Source organism: Ranitomeya variabilis, chromosome 6 (genome assembly GCF_051348905.1).
Source record: "Ranitomeya variabilis isolate aRanVar5 chromosome 6, aRanVar5.hap1, whole genome shotgun sequence".
In the NCBI taxonomy this organism is placed as follows: domain Eukaryota; kingdom Metazoa; phylum Chordata; class Amphibia; order Anura; family Dendrobatidae; genus Ranitomeya; species Ranitomeya variabilis.
Genome location: NC_135237.1, coordinates 379,281,453 through 379,303,334, shown reverse-complemented (window position 1 = coordinate 379,303,334; position 21,882 = coordinate 379,281,453). Strand labels below are relative to the sequence as shown.

Sequence of the window (21,882 nt, the reverse complement as noted above, 5' to 3'; positions counted from 1 at the left end):
GGTTTAAAAGATGTAGCATGTCACTTCTTTTTTGCGAATCTGCAGCATTTTTGTACCCATTCCATTATTGAAATCCGCAGGGGTAAAAAACGCAGCAAATCCGCAAAAAAAAAAGCAGCAAAAACGCACAAAAACTCTGCGGATCCGCACAAAAAAAACGCGACAAATCCGCAGCTGCGTTTTCTGCCAGGAGAGGCAGAATCCGCACCAGAAATTCCTAAGGCTAATCCGCAATGTGTGCACATAGCCTTAGGATATGTGCACACGATGCGGAAAACGCTGCGGATCCGCAGAGTTTCCACAGCTGCGGGTCCGCAGCAGTTTCCCATGAGTTTACATTACAATGTAAACCTATGGGAAACAAAAAACGCTGTACAAGCTGCGGAAAAAAACGTGCGGAAACGCAGCGGTTTACATTCCGCAGTATGTCACTTCTTTCTGCGGATTCCACAGTGGTTTTACAGCTGCTCCTATAGAAAATCTGAAGACAAAAGAGCACAGTGAGGTCAAAAATACGCTGTTGTAAAAAAAATCACAGTAATCAGCAAGTGCTAGTCAAAAGATGTAAAGAAAACAGGGTATTTAGTTGATACGTTTTTTTGCAAAAAAATGTATACTAAGCTGCTCCACCAAATCGTCAAGGTATACCCTTATAGAGCAGTCCTAACTAATGTATAAAATCCCTATCTGATATATTTAAAACCTGATCATCTGTATAGTACCTGTATAAGCAGGGTTCAGAGAAGGACTATCCATGTGGACATGCAGGTTTCTGGTTCTCCTATAGAAAATCGCAGCAAATCTGCAGCAAAAACACAGAGTTTTTGCCCTGTAGATTTATCAAATCCGCTGCGGAAAAATCCGCAGTGGACCATTATACGTGTGCACATAGCCTTAGATTTCAAGCATTTGTTTTTATCAAGTCATTAATTTTTTCTTAGATTCGAACAGTAAATTTGGGGGAAATAAATTTGACATCAGACTCAATAGGCTTTAGGTCTCATTCATCAGTGTTTTTTGGCATACATAAAAAATATAACAGATTGGCATCAGTGTTTGGTCACTTTTTACTGATATGTTAAAAAAAAAAAAAAAAAAGGTTACTTAAAGTACCACTTCAGCAGTTTTTTTATTGCACCGCTGGAGTGGTGCTTTTAATGTATTTCCCCTACCACTCGTCTCATACTCACCTGACGCCGCCTTCATCAGTTTCCAACTGTCTCCGGTGAAAAGTGACCTGTCGGCAGCTCCAATGTTTCATGGAGCGGCGCGGAGATCACTTTTCAATACATCTCTTTGAGAGCCCCGTTCCTGGTCTCAGACTTGTATTAGTTCTATATGCGACTTAGAATTAAAAGAAAGAAAAAAAAAAGGGGGGGGGGGGGGTCCGACTGAGAAAAACAAAACAAGGACATGGTGAGATTTTCTTACTTGCCTTATTACAGCAGAAACGAGGGGTAACAGGATGGAGTGGGCAAAGAGAATGGGCAGTAGATCAAATGCATGGTTCAGGGGAGGGCTACACGGCGAAATGTGACACATGAAATGGAAAATGCTTTATCGCACAGCAACATCGCATTTAGCCATTTCCGAGAGTGCCGCACTGTGACATCTTCTAGCCATTTCTGAGAGTGCGGCACTGCGACATCTTCTAGCCATTTCTGAGAGTGCGGCACTGCGACATCTTCTAGCCATTTCTGAGTGCGGCACTGCGACATCTTCTAGCCATTTCTGAGAGTACCGCACTGCAACATCTTCTAGCCATTTCTGGGTGCAGCACTGTGACATCTTCTAGCCATTTCTGAGAGTACCGCACTGCGACATCTTCTAGCCATTTCTGAGAGTACCGCACTGCAACATCTTCTAGCCATTTCTGGGTGCAGCACTGTGACATCTTCTAGCCATTTCTGAGAGTACCGCACTGCGACATCTTCTAGCCATTTCTGAGAGAGCGGCACTGCGACATCTTCAAGCCATTTCTGAGAGTGCGGCACTGCAACATCTTCTAGCCATTTCTGAGTGCCGTACTGCGACATCTTCTAGCCATTTCTGAGAGTACCGCACTGCGACATCTTCTAGCCATTTCTGAGAATGCCGCACTGCGACATCTTCTAGCCATTTCTGAAAGTGCGGCACTGCGACATCTTCTAGCCATTTCTGAGAGTGCGGCACTGCAACATCTTCTAGCCATTTCCGAGTGCCGTACTGCGACATCTTCTAGCCATTTCTGAGAGTACCGCACTGCGACATCTTCTAGCCATTTCTGAGAGTGCCGCACTGCGACATCTTCTAGCCATTTCTGAGAGTGCGGCACTGCGACATCTTCTAGCCATTTCTGAAAGTGCGGCACTGCGACATCTTCTAGCCATTTCTGAGAGTGCGGCACTGCAACATCTTCTAGCCATTTCCGAGTGCCGTACTGCGACATCTTCTAGCCATTTCTGAGAGTACCGCACTGCGACATCTTCTAGCCATTTCTGAGAGTGCCGCACTGCGACATCTTCTAGCCATTTCTGAGAGTGCGGCACTGCGACATCTTCTAGCCATTTCTGAGAGTGCCACACTGACATCTTCTAGCCATTTCTGAGTGCCACACTGCGACATCTTCTAGCCATTTCTGAGAGTGCCACACTAACATCTTCTAGCCATTTCTGAGTGCAGCACTGCAACATCTTCTAGCGATACAATGTTGCAGTGCGGCACCGATTTCTGATAGTGTCGCATTGTGACCTGTAATCCCCTGCGACTGAGGTCCACATGTTCAAAACAACTTGGCACTCAGAGTTTAGTGAAGAAAAATGGTGTGTTCCTTTATTTTGCATCCAGACAACAAGTTGAACGTTTTTGGTCCTACAAGGACCTTCCTCAGAACAAACTTTATCTGGTGCTCAGGATCTGTTTCAAATCAGGACTGTGTGTCCATGGGGTATGGCTAGTAGTCACCAGGAACTTTTCAGCCGATCAGGAGGATGTGCGCCTCTGCTGTATGTGAACTAAGTCGCCGGGGGTACGCACATTGAACATTGATACTAAGGGCTGGAGACCCTACTTAGGCACCTACAAGTAACCTTCCGGAGTGCCGTGTTTTTCTACATATGAGGTCCACATGTGTTGGATTTCCAGTCTCTGGTTGCAACACTAACCGCAGACTTCAATGCAAGTCACATGCAACTGCTACTTGTGTAATTTTTTACAGCAAAATCACAGCTCTAAAATAGTTGTGGGCAGCAAACTGCAGACAAGGAGCACAAATACTTTTGGTCGCGCAACTATCCTAAGGATTGATGTTTTGAGACACTAGTCGCTGTGTAGCCCCAGCCTTATTAATTATGCTGCTATTCCTACAGAGACAGGCGCTTTAAAGAAGAAGATTGTCCGATAGAACCAATATAGCGAGAGTATAAAAAAAATAAAAAAATGTGGAAATTACTATCAGATTGTAATATAAGTCTTCTATAAGAGGGTATCACAAGGATTAAATAAGAGAAATGGACATTTAGAAAGTGTTCTCATTTCTAGACAAAAACGCATTCATTTGTGGCGACAAGAAAAAGAACCTGTCCTTCCATGCAAATCAGGCAAAGCTGCCATTGTGTGCCTGCCCCACCCTTTCCTTTTGTGCTATAACCTTCAGAAAACAGCTTTACCATCCAGAGGAAAATGAAACCCTTCCTAATGACAAGCTGCAGGGACAAATGGGAAAGGCTTCAGAACTATTTGTTAACTTCAGTTTCAAAGTGAATTAGTTCTGAAGAGAAAAACGCCAACCTCATTATGTAAAACAGGTCCTCGGCTGCCCCACTAGGTGGCGCCTGCTCACATTCTATAAAGAAGGCTTTCGCTTTGTGTGTGGTCCTCCCCTAAGATACCAATACAAATGATAGGAAAAACACAAATGTGCCGTCTTATTGGGGTGGCGAACGTCTAAAAGCCATAAATCCAATTTATACTGGGGCAGGTAATCAAGTTGATTGAAATAAGAGAATAGTTTGCTTTTTCTGATTTGATTTTCCCTCAAGCAATAACCTGTTTACATGTCAATGTGGAGATATGTGAAGCAAGCAATTAAATTCCACAATGCTTCTGTCTGCAAAGACTCTCTCTACAGAAACGCAAGTATACAAAATGTAAAAAATATCTATATAATTACTTAAGAATCATAGCAAACTGAGAAAATGCATACCATGGAAAGTAATTGGAAGAAAGAAGCGAATGGGAAAACAAGAAGGACGGCATTTTATTCAGGGAGTGACTGACGCTGCTCCGCAATCCTGCCACTGTCAGCAGAAAACACTCCAAAGCAGGGACTAGAGGGCTGCACAAGTCCTGAGCCCAACAATCAGCGCTTGTGCCTACCCCAACATTAACTTCCATGATGAGTTTTTGGGGGGTTTTCACACTGTGCAATTTTTGCTGACAGTTCCAGAAAAGTGGATGGGATTTATTGGAATCTCATGCCAACTGTGCTTTTTCTTTGTTTGTTCTTTCGACAAAGTACACTGACCAGTAAGGCTACGTTCACATTTGCGTTGTGCGCCACAGCGTCGGCGACGCAACGCACAACGCAAACAAAAACGCAGCAAAACGCATGCACAACGCTGCGTTTTGCGACGCATGCGTCCTTTTTTTGGTTGATTTTGGACGCAGCAAAAATGCAACTTGCTGCGTCCTCTGCGCCCGGACGCGTGCGCCGCAGTGACGCATGCGTCGCAAAACGCAAGTGCAACGCATGTCCATGCGCCCCCATGTTAAATATAGGGGCGCATGACGCATGCGGCGACGCTGCGGCGCAGACCGCAAATGTGAACGTAGACTAAGTCCATTTCTCTTGTTGGTACGCTGCGTTTTATGTGTGAATGTTCCCCATAGAATTGCATTAGATGTAGAAAATCCACAGGTAAAAACATCTCTAGGGTTTTAGTGCTTTTGTGCTGCAGAAATCAATAATGCTTTGTCAAAGCCAAATACTAGGAAGTATCAAAAAACAAAGCAGTTTTATTTAAAACTAGATGGTTGCCCGATTCTAACGCATCGGGTATTCTAGAATATGCATGTCCACGTAGTATATTGCACAGCCCACGTAGTATATTGCCCAGCCATGTAGTATATTGCCCAGCGACGTAGTATATTGCCCAGTGACGTGGTATACAGCACAGAGCCACGTAGTATATTGCACAGCGACGTAGTATACAGCACAGAGCCACGTAGTATATTGCACAGCGACGTAGTATATTGCCCAGCCACGTAGTATATTGCCCAGCGACGTAGTATACAGCACAGAGCCACGTAGTATATTGCCCAGCTACGTAGTATATTGCCCAGCCACGTATGTCACAGGTTAAAAAATAAACAAACATACTCACCTTCCGATCCGAGGGCACCTTGTAGTTCTGTCGCCTGTGCGCGGTGAAGGCGGCAGCTTCCGGTCCCAGGGTGTGATGACGTCGCGGTCACATGACCGTGACATCATGGCAGGTCCTTCTCCCGTACTATCGTTGGCACCGGAACCTGCCGATGGCATGGAGAGGTCACCGGAGCGTCACGAGGAGCGGGAAAGGTGAGTATATCTTAATTTTTTATTTTTTTATTATTTTTAACATTAAATCAATAAATATAAAATATATATAACATATACCTAAAAATATATATATACATATAAATACCTGCGCTAAAAAATGCATATAAAGGACTGCATGACTATTTACCTTTTTAGAGAAAAAGGAGGGGAAGACAAGATGCTGAAGATATGAAATAATCGGAATTGTGTCTGTAAATTGGTCCGAATGTAAATTTAACCAGGATATCCCGACTCTAGGGATAGGAATAGATACAAAAAGGTAGTTCGCAATAATATATATATATAAAGGCAACAACTGCGCTTATAGAGCAGGAATGCAAGGCTGTGCTTAAAATCACTGTTTAAAATTGCACTGGCTGCGTGGGACGTTGAGCAACCATCTCGGGAGATGACAACTTCCCATAGAAATAAAGCTGTTAGAATCTGTCGGTTTTTTATATGTTTTAGTATGAATAATGCCATTTTCTATAAAAATACCTAAGTCTAAAAAATGAATACTTTCTTTATTAATTGTTGCAGCAAATTGAAGATAAAATTCATTGGTATTAATTGATTACTTACCAGGGCACCACGTGACATCTTGGTCACGTGACCCGAATTCACCGAAGGTCCTGTCAGCTGCAACGTTTCTCGAGCGCGCACATACAGGTACTTTTTTTTCCCTGCACAGGCGGCTGTTACCGGCCGGGACAGCACGCCAAAGGAATCAATGTTTTTGCACATCGGTGCTTATTAACTAAGGAATTATTTTATTCACCACCATCTGAACGAAGGCACTAGTGTGTTGTTTAGTGCTGGCATTCTTCAGTTTCAAGAAATCGCACGTTGAACAGTATGTAATCAACTCCTTCTTATTTTATCACCACGTGCAATTTTAAACAGTGATTTTAAGCACAGCCTTGCATTCCTGCTCTATAAGCGCAGTTGTTGCCTTTATATATATATATTATTGCGAACTACCTTTTTGTATCTATTCCTATCCCTAGAGTCGGGATATCCTGGTTAAATTTACATTCGGACCAATTTACAGACACAATTCCGATTATTTCATATCTTCAGCATCTTGTCTTCCCCTCCTTTTTCTCTAAAAAGGTAAATAGTCATGCAGTCCTTTATATGCATTTTTTAGCGCAGGTATTTATATGTATATATATATTTTTAGGTATATGTTATATATATTTTATATTTATTGATTTAATTTCTCTCCCCCCCCTTTTTTTGGTTTAGGGGCCATACCAGCTGCTCTTAATGCATTTTATTCTCATTTCTCATTAGCGCCGCTACACCATTTATTTATTTTTAACATTAGATCCTTTTACTATTGACGCTGCATAGGCAGCGTCAATAGTAAAAACTTGGTCACACAGGGTTAATAGCGGCGGTAACGGAGTGAGTTACCCGTGGCATAACACGGTCCGTTACCGCTGGCATTAACCCTGTGTGAGCCGTGACTGCGGGGAGTAGGGAGGGACTAATTGGACTGTGGCCGTCGCTGATTGGTTGCGGCAGCCATGACAGGCAGCTGGCGAGACCAATCAGCAAATGAATAACCGTGACAGAAAGAAGGACAGACAGAAGGACAGACAGAAAGACGGAAGTGACCCTTATACAATTATATAGTAGATACAGTATGTCAAAACTGCAGCATCAAAAAAGTGATAGAAACGAATGTAAAAAAAATGCAATAAAAAAAACAACAAAAACTAAATTTATCTAATAGGTCCAAAATGGTGCAAAAAATCTGAGACCTCAAAAACTCACCAAATACTCATTGTGGGAACGCAGCCTAAAAAGCATTTGTAATTAACGCTTTCTAATGAAGAGGAGGAAGAAATAAATAAATTGAAGGTATATAGATGCATCCTCGCCAAGGTATATACCAAATGCAGCGTCCCTCTGATCACTGCAGGTGCTGCTTGGATACAAAACTGTAGATAGAAGCTATTCCAGCCTATATAAGTCTATGGACACAGCAGGATATAATGGGGATCACGACCCACATCCTGGATTTTTATAAAAAGGCAGAAAAGAATCACAGAAATAAAAAAATATATCGTTTTGTAAAGTTTATAAATTAATTGGGAGGCCAGATAAGTGCACTGGGCACCCGCCTCATGTGGAGGTCACAGTCAGTTCAAGGTAAGAGGCAGATGCCATGGACACAGCTGTTCCTTCTTTCAGACTTCTAGAAAACTCAGGCCCTCCTCCCCTCCCCCTCTGCCCCATTATGTCGGCTGCTGTAGGACAGCTTCACTTGTGGACCAAGTCCTGCCCATTATCCCGTACAAGAAGCAACAAGTATTACAACCGAGCTGTAGTGACGTGAGCGTCTGAATCCTGGACATTCCCACAAGCCATCCTCCCTGTGTTCACTACAATAGCAGGGATTATTACTGCATACAGATGAACACCAACAGAGTGCACAAACTTCCCACAACAGATTAGAAATCAAACAATTTTATTAAGCACTATTCAAAATTATTGTATTCTTACAGTGCCAATATCTCTAAAGGGACAAAATAATAAATAGAATTGAGTATATCAAGGGGGTATCTAGTGCTTATTCATAATCTGTTATGAATGGCGGTCCCCCACAAACACCTCATGCGCGTTTCGCGTAACTTGCTTTCTCAAGGGGACCAACTCATTACTCTCTTCTATTTATTATCTTGTCCCTTTGGAGATACTGGCACCGCATTTGGCATATATGGGTACAGTTACATATTTAAAGCTAAATGTGTTATGTGGTCTCCTCCTACTTGCTTGATCCTTAATTTACAAAACACTGTTTTAATATGTATAATTTTTAATATAGACTAATAAAATTGTATTTGATTTTTAAACTTGTGGGTGGTTTGTGAACATTTTTGGTGTTCATGTGTAGGCAATAATATTAGAGTAATCCACTCTACAATCGTGGTATGTTGAGGGGAGCATTATGTACCTATGTGAAGAAAAATAAATGTGTTATACGAATATTTTTGTAGTTAATAGCAGAAATTCGTGTTCACAAAAACCATGTGTTTATTTAGTCTGTGGCTTTATAGCGACTTTTGGCCACAACATAGATCGTACAATGTCGCACCATAATGCAGATGAATGGAGTCGCATTGTGACCAGCAGGGCACCATGGCTGCGGCAAGCAAGTGGTAGTGTTGTGATGGTCACAGCGTGCAGCGGTCACCTCCATCACACTGCAGTGTGGCAGCAGGTAACGTAGCAGCCTTACATTGTAGTATGTCCTGGCTGGGTTACATCTATATGTCCACATAATGCAGACAATCCCCACTTCCACCTTGCCTAACCCTCTAAAAATAAATAAATAAAACAATTGCCATGACCCATCATATTAGTGCTACTTCTCACTAAGGGCACTGCATGAGTCCTATACTGCGCCAATATATGGATTCCGTATGGGCCAGCAGATATGAGACCATGGCACACTACACTGGACGCTGCATGTAGCAAGGTATACTAAACTACTGGAGCTATACAGTCTTTTCTGCGGCATGCACGGGTCCTTAAAAAGACAAATGCAAAATACCACTGAGGTGTGAATGAGACCTATGTATTCTCATGCCTGTATAAACTTCATAATTCACTCTAAATCCACAATAAGGAACATGGATAGCCTCACAGACCAAAACTAAAGAGTTTTCCCACTAAGTACATTTCTCACCAACCATAATATAACCAATACATACATGATCACTGGGAGTCTACCCAATCAGACTCCCACTGATCCTGAGAATGGGTGTCCCAAAATCCACTGTGGATAAAGCAGTAGTGCTCCCTTCAAATCTATGAGGTTGCCAAAAAAGCTATCATATATTAAATCCCCAGCTCACTCCTTTTTCATGGCTGCTGCCTCTTGCATGATACAGTAACCTGCGGTGGATTTCTCATGTGCAATTCTGCAACAAATGCACGAGAGTGAATTCACATTAACAAACCAGCATTCCAAAATAAAGCCTAACGATTGATACTGCACTCTTACACACTGCGACATTTCATGGTTGGGAATGCACTGAATAGTCAGCCAGCTGGGTCTGCTGTCAGGCGCACAGATCTTGTGTTTTGCAGGAATAACATTTACGTTCATATAAGGAACATCTGGCACAGTTCAGCATTTGTAAGAGGAGCTAGATTACGCTTACCCTGGAATCCTGACCTTTCATTCACAGCCTTCACCAGTGAAGTAAAAACCAACTTATTTATTTTGCAATATTGAAAAGTAATACATTGTTCTCTGGAAACAGAGTTATAAAAATGAGCCTGGCACAGGACGTGTCGGCTGAGTGGCTTCTCCCCATCCAGCTCAACAACTGAGCCAGGCGAGGAGAAGTGGTTTAGCAGATACATCTCTCCATATATGGTGGAATTTATTAAGACCAAAAATTAAAGGGAATCTGTCGACTGGTTTTTGCTACCTCATCTGAGATCAGCATAAAGTAGGAAATGAGACACTGAATCCACAGACGTACCACTTCGTTTACTGAGTGTAGCAGTTGTGACACAGAGTTCTTAGATGTAGCACAGCTTTCTATGTACATTGTCTATAGACAGTATGCAGCTAATCACAGAAGGGGGAGCGGTCAGACCAGGGCTCAAGTGAGCTGTTGTCATTTCTTGGTGATAAACCAGTAATTGAATTGAAACAGCACACAGCCTAATAAGTGACACTACTCATGATTACATAGCAAAACATGCAGACAGATTCCCTTTAAATATGTCGGTGGTAGTGTGGTTGTGTGTGTACATTATATATATATATACATATATATACATATATATATATATATATATATATATATATATATACATATATATATATATATACATATATATACACACACACTCTGGGGATTTATTCTGACGGAATATGGGCTGAACTGTATGGACAAATGTCTTTTTTTGGCCTTGCTAACTATGTTGCTATGTGTGTGTATGAATATATCTCTCTATATAGCCATCCACCTGTATATAGGGTTATATTGGAGGCCACATATAATGAGAATGTTACAGTAAACTTAAATATGTTGTCTGTCTGCAGCCCCTGCTTGGTAGCGCTTGGAGTATACGGCTTTCAAGGAAAAACAAAAGTCATTAAAATAGAACAATTGTTTTGTACTGTGTGTCCACAGTCCATTACCTGGTGATGATGTTGTTGCTTCTTCAAAACTGTCATCTGCTCCATCATCCCCAATGCCATATGCCAAAGAGTCTTCTGGAGCAGAAACAGAGTCAGGACTACTGGGCCTACTCGCAGAGTCACCCTCGCTATTTGATCCATATCTGTCATGCTGAGAAACAGAGCCACTCTCACTCAGACTTCTACGCTCTTTTCGGTGAACCCTGGAATGAAGCACCATTTGATGATACGTCCGGAAAATCTTTCCACACTCAAAGCACTCAGTAGACTTGTTTTGAGAAGATCTGCGGCTCTGCCGGGAAGGAGGTCTAAATTCTAAATCGTTAGGCGGCTCCACGATATTTTCTACAAGCTGCATGCTGCTTTTTTCTGTGCGACTTCCACTTGAGCAACTACGTCTCTTTGGATTGCTGGCATTACCAATTTCAGGCTCTCGTTTACGTTTCTCCTGATTGACAAGGACATATTCACCTTTGTCTCTATCATAAGAGACATCTGCATCAGCCAAAGTTTCATCCCATCCCAGGTACTTGACATACTCTGATGGCTCTGCAACTTTGCCTTTGGTGGCCAGCTGCCAAGCTTGATAGCTATTGACTGGGTCAAGTTCAGGTACTCTCTTCCCATTCTCTTCGTCTGTACTTTTGTGAGCTTCTACTAAAGGTTTTAATTGCAGATAGTCTAAGAGAATCTGTTTTGAGGCAGGTACCTCTGTACTCACATTCTGCAACTCATCGCTTTTATGCGTGGCTTTGTTTTCTGAGAGTTCTTCTATTTTGCAGTGGACCAGGTTGTGTGCGCTAAGGCTTTCCAGATTTGTAAATAAATTTCCACATTTTACACAAACTTCGTACAGACATAAGCCCGTCATCATGGTTTCCTCCTGAACAACATCATTTATAGTGGCTACCGGTTCACTATCAGATTTGGGCTTGCTTTTGTTCCCAGTCTTTGGACCATGAGATTTCATATGGTTTTTTAGAAACCAAGGCTCCTTAAATCTCCTACCACATATATGGCAACCATGGTCAAATGATCCGCGATGCTTTTTCATATGAGCTTTAAGAAACCATGCTTGGCCAAAAGCCTGGCCACAGATTTCACAAGGGAACTCGCCAGAATTAAGTTCAGTTTTACCGTTTTCGGAGTATGCATCTCTATTCAATGGAATTGCTGTTGTGATATGGTCTTTCTCAATGTGGTTTAATAACGTTTCCTCACGTAAAGTCATGTAATTGCAAAACCTGCATTTATATGGCTTGTGCACTTGGACAAGATGTTGATCAAGCTCCTTCCTTCGTGCATACTTATTTTTGCAAAACATACAGTTGTAGTCACCTGGCGTGTCGTCATCCACGACATCTGAATCCTCCATTTGGAGAGAGCCATTAAGAATTTTGTTACAGGCAGATGTGCTTTTTGTTGGACTTGCACACACTCCCATACCTTCTGATGCACCTAGCTCTCCAACGTGAGAATCACCCATTTCAACATCATGAACTTGGCCAAGTGTACCAGTCCTATGGGTGCGGAGGTGTATCTTCAAGTTTCCTTTCTGTGCAGCCCTATGATCACAGTAAGGACATTTATATGGCTTTTCCCCCGTGTGCTTTCGCATGTGCTGAGAGAGGGAGCTCTGAAAAGGGAAACTTTTCCCACATATCACACAACTAAAGGAGGTTGGTTTGTCATCGTCCATCTCACTTTTTGACTTAGCAGCTGATTCACGCAGTTCCATATCAAATTGTTTCCTTTTATCCATTACCAGCCAACCATCAGGTAGGGAATTTAAGGCCTATCCTGGAATGACAGGCTGGAGACTTCTGTACTCAGTTGAATGCTATTTAATTAGCATAACGTCCGCAATGAACTTCACAAATCTGCAATAACGCGTATCACACATGGATCCCTGCAAAAAAGAAAGATCAAAAAAGCAGGTTACGATTGGGAAGAATTACAACAAAGAAATACATGAACATTTGTCACTAAGGAACAATACAAAACACTTGCTATAATTTGCAAAAAAATCAAAGAGTTGAGAGACTCCAGTTATAGGATCCACAAGCCCCAAATCTAGATGGTGAAGTGAACAGTTTGCTGGAGTAAGATGCGCTAAATCTATTAAGAGGCAAGTGCTTTTTTACCAACTCGGAACATCTGTCGGCTGCTCTGCGAGAAATGTACTCTAGTCAGGAATTGGAGTACAATTCTGTAGTGCTTTCCACCACTTTTTGGTGTAAGTTATCATGAAGTAGTTGGCCGCGTTCAGCCACACTCCCTCCCAGCAAAGCTTCATCCTCTCTTCAAAAAGTTGACGGAGACTAGCATGAAAACAAGTGAGCTGATCAATACCCTATATATAATACCATGTGTATTGGAGGAAGCTTGGTGACCACACACTTATGTGCCACGCAGCACCATGTTGGCACGTATATAGGGTTCTCAGTCACTACCAGACTCTATTCTTTTTGGATAACTTCCCCCACCCCACCACAAAACAGACTCCCCTGATGAATCCTCGGAACCAAAAAGGAAACACGTAGGGAAGGAATTACATATTGCTTGGTGATATGCTAAATACTTGGGTACTGCCCTTGTTAGGGCAGGAGCAATATATGGGGCACCAGTATCAATATACATCTACTCAGGATCCGGTATTGTCACTTTTGGAGGTTCTAATCTCATCAAAACACACACGTGAGATCAAACCTTTTTCATTTGGCATGTTTATATTGAACACTTAAGAAGAAGAAAAGAAAAGACTTGAATTTGTGCAAATTTTAATGTTTGGTCACTATCCACTAACTGACTTCCATCATCCAGCAGCGCTCCTATATTTATTAAAGCAAAGTTTTACATGCGGTAGATATCTTTATACATACCTCCACATTCTGATTTATATCCATATTTAAAGACCCATAATCGTCTACCATCTTTGACATTCCTGTATATTTAGTTATCAATATTTTCTCTTACATTCTGTTTAAGTAACTCCATCCCCAACATTTGTCAACTAACTATAACCAATTTCAGAAATACGGTAGTTTTGTTTTTTATTCCATTTTCTGTACATGATCGTCATAAACAGGATAATGATCATCCATAATCTAATGTCAAGTTCTTACAGAATTACACCTTACAAAAATCAACAGGTCATTTTCAGATGACACATTGCCTTTAAAGTAGTGGGGCGCAACCGACTATAAAAAATGTGCTCACAGATATTGGTCTCTGGTCACGTGTATGTTCCATATCATGGAAAAATAAACCACTTGTGAATAGCACCGTAGGGGCAGGCAATTATGAATTGTGTGCTACGTGGTCATTTCAGTGGCATGTTTTGGGAGAATGAATGAGTCGTGACTCATATGGTACAGAAAGGAGTAGATTAGGTGAACTAGCGGCTGTGGTTTATATTCATTGTAGTTTTGGCTGGCTCAGCCATCGGTATGCACTACAGTGGAGAGTGCTGAATGCATGGCCTCTTCCTCTGCTTGACCGAGAGCTCACTCATGGCAGCACATCAGTCAGTGAGCGGTCAGTCAAGTAGAGGTAGGTGCGGCTGGGCAGGGAATACAGCCAGGAAAGCGAGGCTTGGAAAAAGGCTGGACACACTAAGGGTACCGTCACACAGTGCAATTTTGATCGCTACGACGGTACGATTCGTGACGTTCTAGCGATATCGTTACGATATCGCAGTGTCTGACACGCAGCAGCGATCAGGGACCCTGCTGAGAATCGTACGTCGTAGCAGATCGTTTGGAACTTTCTTTCGTCGCTTGATCACCCGCTGACATCGCTGGATCGTTGTGTGTGACACCGATCCAGCGATGTGTTCGCTTGTAACCAGGGTAAACATCGGGTAACTAAGCGCAGGGCCGCGCTTAGTAACCCGATGTTTACCCTGGTTACCAGCGTAAACGTAAAAAAAACAAACAGTACATACTCACATTCCGGTGTCTGTCCTCCAGCGTCTCAGCTTCTCTGCACTGTGAGTGCCTGCCGGCCGGAAAGCAAGCACAGCGGTGACGCGGTGACGTCACCGCTCTGCTTTCCGGCTATGGTGCTTACACAGTGCAGAGAAGCAGAACGCCGGGGGACAGACACCGGAATGTAAGTATGTACTGTTTGTTTTTTTTACGTTTACGCTGGTAACCAGGGTAAACATCGGGTTACTAAGCGCGGCCCTGCACTTAGTAACCCGATGTTTACCCTGGTTACCCGGGGACTTCGGCATCGCTCCAGCGCCGTGATTGCAACGTGTGACCGCAGTCTACGACGCTGGAGCGATAATTATACGACGCTGCGACGTCACGGATCGTGCCGTCGTAGCGATCAAAATTGCACTGTGTGACAGTACCCTTACAGCATATAAGCCTCTTTTGGGTACGAGACAGTGAACTTCCCATCAGGGTGCAACAGAATGCATCAATAAAGGGACGGCATTATCTTTCAGACAGTAACGTGACCTTATAAACAGTTTGCGGGGGTTAGATCAGTCTGACAGATTCCCTTTACTGCTATATAAACCACTTACAGCATGCAAACACCATCATGTCATGCAGGCTACCATTATAAAAATGTATTACATACAAGGCATAGTGTCACATGCACATCATCATAAAACACCCTAGTACTAGGCCAAAAACAATCAGCACATACAGTATATATTCTGAGGACAGAGAGGTAGTGTATCTATTAAACTAAAGCCCCCAGTGCTTGAAAAACACAGCGGTCAGTCAGTATGTCCACTGGTCACATACCTTCAGTACTCGCTTATACAGTTATGAGAAAAGTGCACCCTGAATTCTCTGGTCTCACATATTAGGACAGTAGTTTGTCTTTAAAAGATCTTAACTTTTTTGTACTTATGCATTTTGGACAAGTTTTCATTAAACAATGACACTTAAAATGGAATCTGTCAGCAGGTTTTTGCTACCTCATCTGAGAGCAGCATAACGTAGGCAAACAGATCCTGAATCCAACAATGCATCACTTAAGGTACCTTCACACTAAGTGACGCTGCAGCGATATCTACAACGATGCCGATCGCTGCAGCGTCGCTGTGTGGTCGCTGGAGAGCCGTCACATAGACAGCTCTCCAGCGACCAACGATGCCAAAGTCCCCGGGTAACCAGGGTAAACATCGGGTTGCTAAGCGCAGGGCCGCGCTTAGTAACCCGATGTGTACCCTGGTTACCAGTGTAAATGTAAAAAAACAAACACTACATACTTACATTCGCGTCCCCCGGCGTCCGTTTCCCTGCACTGTGTAAGCGCCGGCAGTAGCAGGGCACAGCGGTGACGTCACCGCTGTGCTTTGCTTTCCGGCCGGCACTGACACATTCAGTGCAGGAAGCTCTGAGCAGCAGCGCGGACGCCGGGGGACGTGACAGACATCAGAGGGTGAGTATGTACTGTTTTTTTTTTACTTTTACAATGGTAACCAGGGTAAATATCGGGTTACTAAGCGCGGCCCTGCGCTTGGTAACCCGATATTTACCCTGGTTACCATTGTAAAACATCGCTGGCATAGTTGCTTTTGCTGTCAAACACAACGATACACGCCGATATGACGACCAAATAAAGTTCTGAACTTTCAGCAACGACCAGCGATATCACAGCAGGATCCAGATCGCTGCTGCGTGTCAAACACAATGATATCGCTATCCAGGACGCTGCAACGTCACGGATCGCTGTCGTTATCGCTGCAAAGCCGTTTAGTGTGAAGGTACCTTTAGATTACTGGGTGCAAACATTCTGACATACAGAGTTTTTAGATTTAGCAATGAAGCAGAGCTGAAAATCTTCCGCTGCTGCCCCCACTAGACTCTGTATGTACACAGCTATAGACAGTGAGCGGCTTATCACAGTAGTGGGAGGGTCAGACCAAGGCTCACAACCTGCCAGTCATAGACTCTGTATGTACACAGCTATAGACAGTGAGCGGCTTATCACAGTAGGGGGAGGACCAGACCAAGGCTCACACAACCTGCTAGTCACCTCAATGATAAGCTACTGGTGCTAAAACAATCATTGCAAGCAAACAAAACCTCAGAGCTGAAATCTGTTTCTTAACCCCTACCTCATGCTGAATTCAGATTACATAGCAAAAACCTGCTGATAGATTCCCTTTAACCCTTTCACCACAAAGCCCGTTTTCACCTTCCTGACCAGGCCAAATTTTACAATTCTGACCTGTGTCCTTTATGTGGTAATAACTCTGGAACGCTTAATTGTATCAGAGTTATTCTGAAACTGTTATCTTGTCACATATTGTACTTGATGATAGTAGTAAAATTTGTTCGATATGACTTCTATGTGGGAAAATATCGGTAACTTTAAAAATTTTGCAATTTTAAAACAATTTTTATGCCCTTAAATAAAAGATATGCCACACAAAAATAGTTAATAAACAACATTTCTCACATGTCTACTTTACATCAGCACAATTTTTGAAACAGTTTTTTTGTTAGAAAGTTAAGGGTTAGAAGTTGACCAGCAATTTCTCAATTTTCCAATAAAATTTACAAAGCCAATTTTTAAATTTTATTTATTTTTCAAGGGACCACATCACATTTTAAGTGACTTTGAGGGGTCTATATGACTGAGGATAACCAAAAGTGAAACCATTTTAAAAACTGCACCCATGAAGGTGCTCAAAACCATATTCAGTAAGTTTATTAACCCTTCAGGTGCATCACAGGAATTAATGGAATGTGGAAGGAAGACGTAAATATTTTACTTTTTTCACAAAAACTTTCCTTTAGACCCAAATTCTTTTATTTTCGCAAGGGTAACAGGAAAAATGGAACCCAAAATTGATGTGCAATTTCCCCTGATTACTCTGATACCTGATATGTGGGGGAAAACTACTGTTTTAGCACACGGCTGAGCTTGGAAGGGAAGGCACGCCATTTGACTTTTTGAATGTAAAATTTGCTGGAATAATTAGCAGAGGCCATGTCGCTTTTGGAGAGCCCCAGATGTGCCTAAACAGTGAAAATCGCTCACAAGTGACACCAGTTTGAAAAAGAGACCCATCAGAGAACTTATTTAGATGTGTGGTGAGCAGTGAGCACCTTGAAACCCCAAGGTGCTTCACAGAAATTTATAATGTTGAGCTGTGAAATTTTAAAAGGGAAAAAAAAATTCCCACAAAAATGTTCTTTTAGCACCAATTTTTTATTTTTTTTCACAACGGTAACAGGAGAAAAAGCACCATACAATTTGTTGTGCAATTTCTCTTGGAGTACGCCGATACCCAATATGTGGAGGAAAACTACTGTTTGGGCGCACGGCAGGGCTGAGAAGGAATGGAGTGACGTTTTGGAACACAGATTTTGATGGAATGTTCTACAGGTGCCATGTGGCATTTAGAGAGCCCCTAATGTGCCTAAACAGTGGAAACCCCTCACCAGTGACATTTTGGAAACTAGACCCCTGAAGAAATGTATCTAGATGCGTGGAGAGCACCTTGAACCCCCAAGGGTTTCACAGAAGTTTACAATGTTGAGCCATGAAAATAAAAAATATTTTTTTTCTAACAAACACTGTTTTTAGCCCGCAATTTTTTATTCTGTGAAGGTTAACAGGGGAAAGTGGACTCCAAAATTTGTTGTACAACTTCTCCTGAGTACACCAATAACCCATAAATGGTCAAAATCTATTTTTGGAGGCACATTGCATAGCTAAAAAGGAAAAAAGCGCCATATTGGAGTTCAGATTTTGCTGGACTGGTTTGAGGATGCCATATCACATTGACAGAGTCCCTAAGGTGCCAGAACAGCAGAAAACTCACATAAGTGACCTCCTTTTACATACTACACCTGAATTAATTCTTCTAGGGGTGCAGTGATCATATTGACACCACAGGTGTCTTACAGAATTTTATGCCATTAGGTAGTGAAGAAAAAAAAATTAATTTTTACTATAAAAATGTTTTAGCCCCAGATTTTACATTTTCACATTGGGAAATGGCGAAAAATGGCACCAAAATTTGTCCCACAATTTCTGTTGAATGTAGAAAAACATCATATGTGGCTGTAAAGCACTGCTTAGCCATACGGTGAGGCTCGGGAGAGACAGACAGCTATTTTCTAACTGGATTGCAACTTTGCTAGAATAGTTTGCAGATTTCATATACATAGCCCTTAAGTGGTAGAAGAGCAGAACCCCCCTGCCCCTTAAGTGACCACATTTTGGAAATTATACCCCTTTGGGAATTTATCTACAGTTGTACTAACAATTTATACTCTATAGGTATTTTCCAGAAACAAGAATCAGTGGATGTTGCGGAGTGAAAATTGCAAACTGCGGCGGTCGTCACCAGTACACCGTAGCGCCCAGCTCAAGCTTCTGGAGACACGCACCTGTAAATTAGGTGGGCTGTCATCACTACAGAAATGCCAAACATGTGGACACAATGGGGTTTAGGCACTCTGGGGCTCAGAAGGCAGGGTGAATTTTGATTTGAGAGAGCAGAATTTGATCAATTTCTTTTTTTGGGGGGGTGAGGAGCTACAGCGCTTTTTCAGAGCCTTTGTACTACCAGTAATGTGGGAGCCCCCTATATTTCCGTTAACAGATGACGGAGCTGAGTGGGGACTTGCTTTCTTGTGGATGGAGTTGAAGCTTTTGTTGGGAACATTTTGCATAATTTTGGGGATCACATTTAGGCGGCGCTCTAAGCTGAGCACTTACATCGGGTTTTCATCTAAATCTCTGAGTGACGTGATTCAGATGAAACTCTCAAGGGATCCATTGACTATAGTGCAGCAGCAGAGTTACTTTGGACTCTGTCTAGCCTCTGTTCAGCGGTGTCCTTTGCAGAAGTGCACAAAACTGTGGTGGACCGCGCTTTAATGCACACCTAAAAAGATAGATAACGCCAGATCATAGGTGGCTAGACAGCGTCCACTGTGCCTCCATCTGCCTTATTATAGGGAATCCTTTGATGGGGGTCCCGTCTGTATCACGTATTTCAGAGAGTTAAATGAAAATATTGGTGTAAGTGCTTAGCGTAGGGCACAGGATAAATGTGAGCTGAGCCTTACTGCGATCTTTGGGAAGCAGAAAGAACAAATCAACAACAGGTGAATTCGTTTTCTCTCTTTTTTTTTTTTTTTTTTTAAACACACAGTGGTCTTGTATGGTATAATTGATTAGACAATTTTATTCTTTTGGTTGCTGCGATTACAGCAATGTCACATTTATATCGTGTTTTTATGTCTGGCTGCTGTCAGACAATGAAAGATGCATTGTATTGTAAAAATGAGTTTTTGCATTGCCATATTTTGATAGCTATAATTTTTCCATATTTCGCTGACAGTCATGTGAAGGCTTGTTTTTTGTAGGATGAGTTGATGTTTTTATTAGTACCATTTTCAGGCACATGACATTTTTTGATTGCTTTCTATTCCAATTTTTGTGAGTCAGAATGAACAAGAACCAGCAATTCAGTTTTTTTTTTTTTTTGTTTGTTTTTGGGGGGGGGCGGGGGGGGGGGTTGCCATTCTACGTATGATAAAAATAATAAGGCAGCTTAACTCTTCAGGTCAGTACGACTATAGCGATATCCCATTTAAACTTTTCTTAATGTTTTCGCGTTTTTACACAAACTTTATAGAAAAAAATTTTTTGCATCGCTTTATTGTGAGAGCTATAACATTTTTCCACTGATGGAGCTGTATGGCTTATTTTTTGCGGGACAAAATTAAGTTTTTAGAGATATTTTTATTTCCATTGATCTTTTTTATTGCTTTTTATTCCACTTTTTGTTTGGTTGTATGATAAAAAAAATATATGAGGCAAAATCTCTGCTTTAACGGTGTTTACTGAAGGGGTTAGTTCAGAGGGACAGTTTTACAGGTCAGGTCGTTCCAGACATGGCAGTACCAAATATGTGCTGCTGCTTTTTTTTTTTTTTTTTTTAACATAAATAAATGTATTCATTGGAACAATATTTTTTACTTTCTTTGTTCTTTATTTAGCGATTTTTAAAATTATACTTACATTTTTTATTATTTTTCTTCATCCACCATCCCTGGATGACCCCCGCGGCCATCTTTCAGCTGTGGTCACCATGGAAACCATCATCATAACGTGGGAGTTAAGCGTCCGCAATCGGTGCTAGCACCGATTGTGGGCATTGCTGCAGGATGTCAGCTCTCGTATAGGAGCGGACACCCGTATTTGATTGAGGCGGCGCTCAGTGTGTGCTCACACATTCACGGCGCTGTATATATACGGACCTTTGCGGAAGCGCAGATCATACGGCGCATGTCAGGAAGGGGTTAAATAATAATTTTAAGTATGCTCACACAGGTTTTAAGTGGGCAAGTAGCGAGCAGAGTGGAGCTAATCAAGTGCCCTTAGTAAATTGTTCATCAGCAAGCGTGTATTCAGGCCAAGTCCTTTCGACAGAAGACGCCAAAATGGAAAGGTTTGGCCATAATGCCCAATCATACACAGCATATAAACAAAAACACCTCATACAAACTGTCAAGCATTGTGGTAAAGAGGGGATGATTTGGGCTGGTTTTGCAGCCACAGTACCTGGGCACCTAGCAGTCATGAAATTGACCATGAACTCTTCCATACACAAAAGCATACTAAAGTCATATGTCAGGCCATCTATCCAAAAGCAGAAGCTTGGCCGAAATTAGGTCATGCAAGAGGACAATGATCACAAGCACACCAGCAAATTTATATCAATGTCTAAAAATTAAAAAAAACAAATCCAGGTATTGCAACAGCGAAGTCAAAGTCCCAGCTTCAACCCAATTGAAATGCTGTGGCGGGACCTTAAGGATGAGTTGCCAATGATACATTTTTAAAGCCGCATATTTTCACTGAACATAAAATGCTTCATCTTACAGTTACAGCAAAGTGAATAAGGGTCATAGGAATGTCTTGAGCATTGTTTTTTTTTTTTTTACTCCGCAAAAACTGACTTGTGGAGCGCGTTTCAAAACTGCAATTTGTTGATTTCTCTTCCGAGTAAACAGAGTTTCAGGTGTGGGTTCATCCCATAGAATTGCATTACATGCAGAAAGTAGGCAGTTAAAAAATGCATATGCATTCGTGCCAAAAAAATAAAAATAAACACAAACGGGTGCAGAAGTGCTGCAGAAAATCAGCAACAGCCAAA

At 42.0% G+C, this 21,882-nt stretch overlaps 1 protein-coding gene across 6 annotated transcripts in view; it reads right to left on the bottom strand.

Moving 5' to 3' along the window:
• ZNF516 (zinc finger protein 516) overlaps positions 1 to 21,882 on the bottom strand; it is a 240,105-nt gene that overhangs the window by 48,927 nt on the left and 169,296 nt on the right. For all 6 annotated transcript variants that reach the window (XM_077270080.1, XM_077270077.1, XM_077270076.1 and 3 more), the window contains one exon: positions 10,731 to 12,639. In XM_077270080.1, the coding sequence (XP_077126195.1) occupies positions 10,731 to 12,492 (1,762 nt within the window). In that variant the 5' untranslated portion in view covers positions 12,493 to 12,639. The remainder of the gene's footprint in view (positions 1 to 10,730; positions 12,640 to 21,882) is intronic.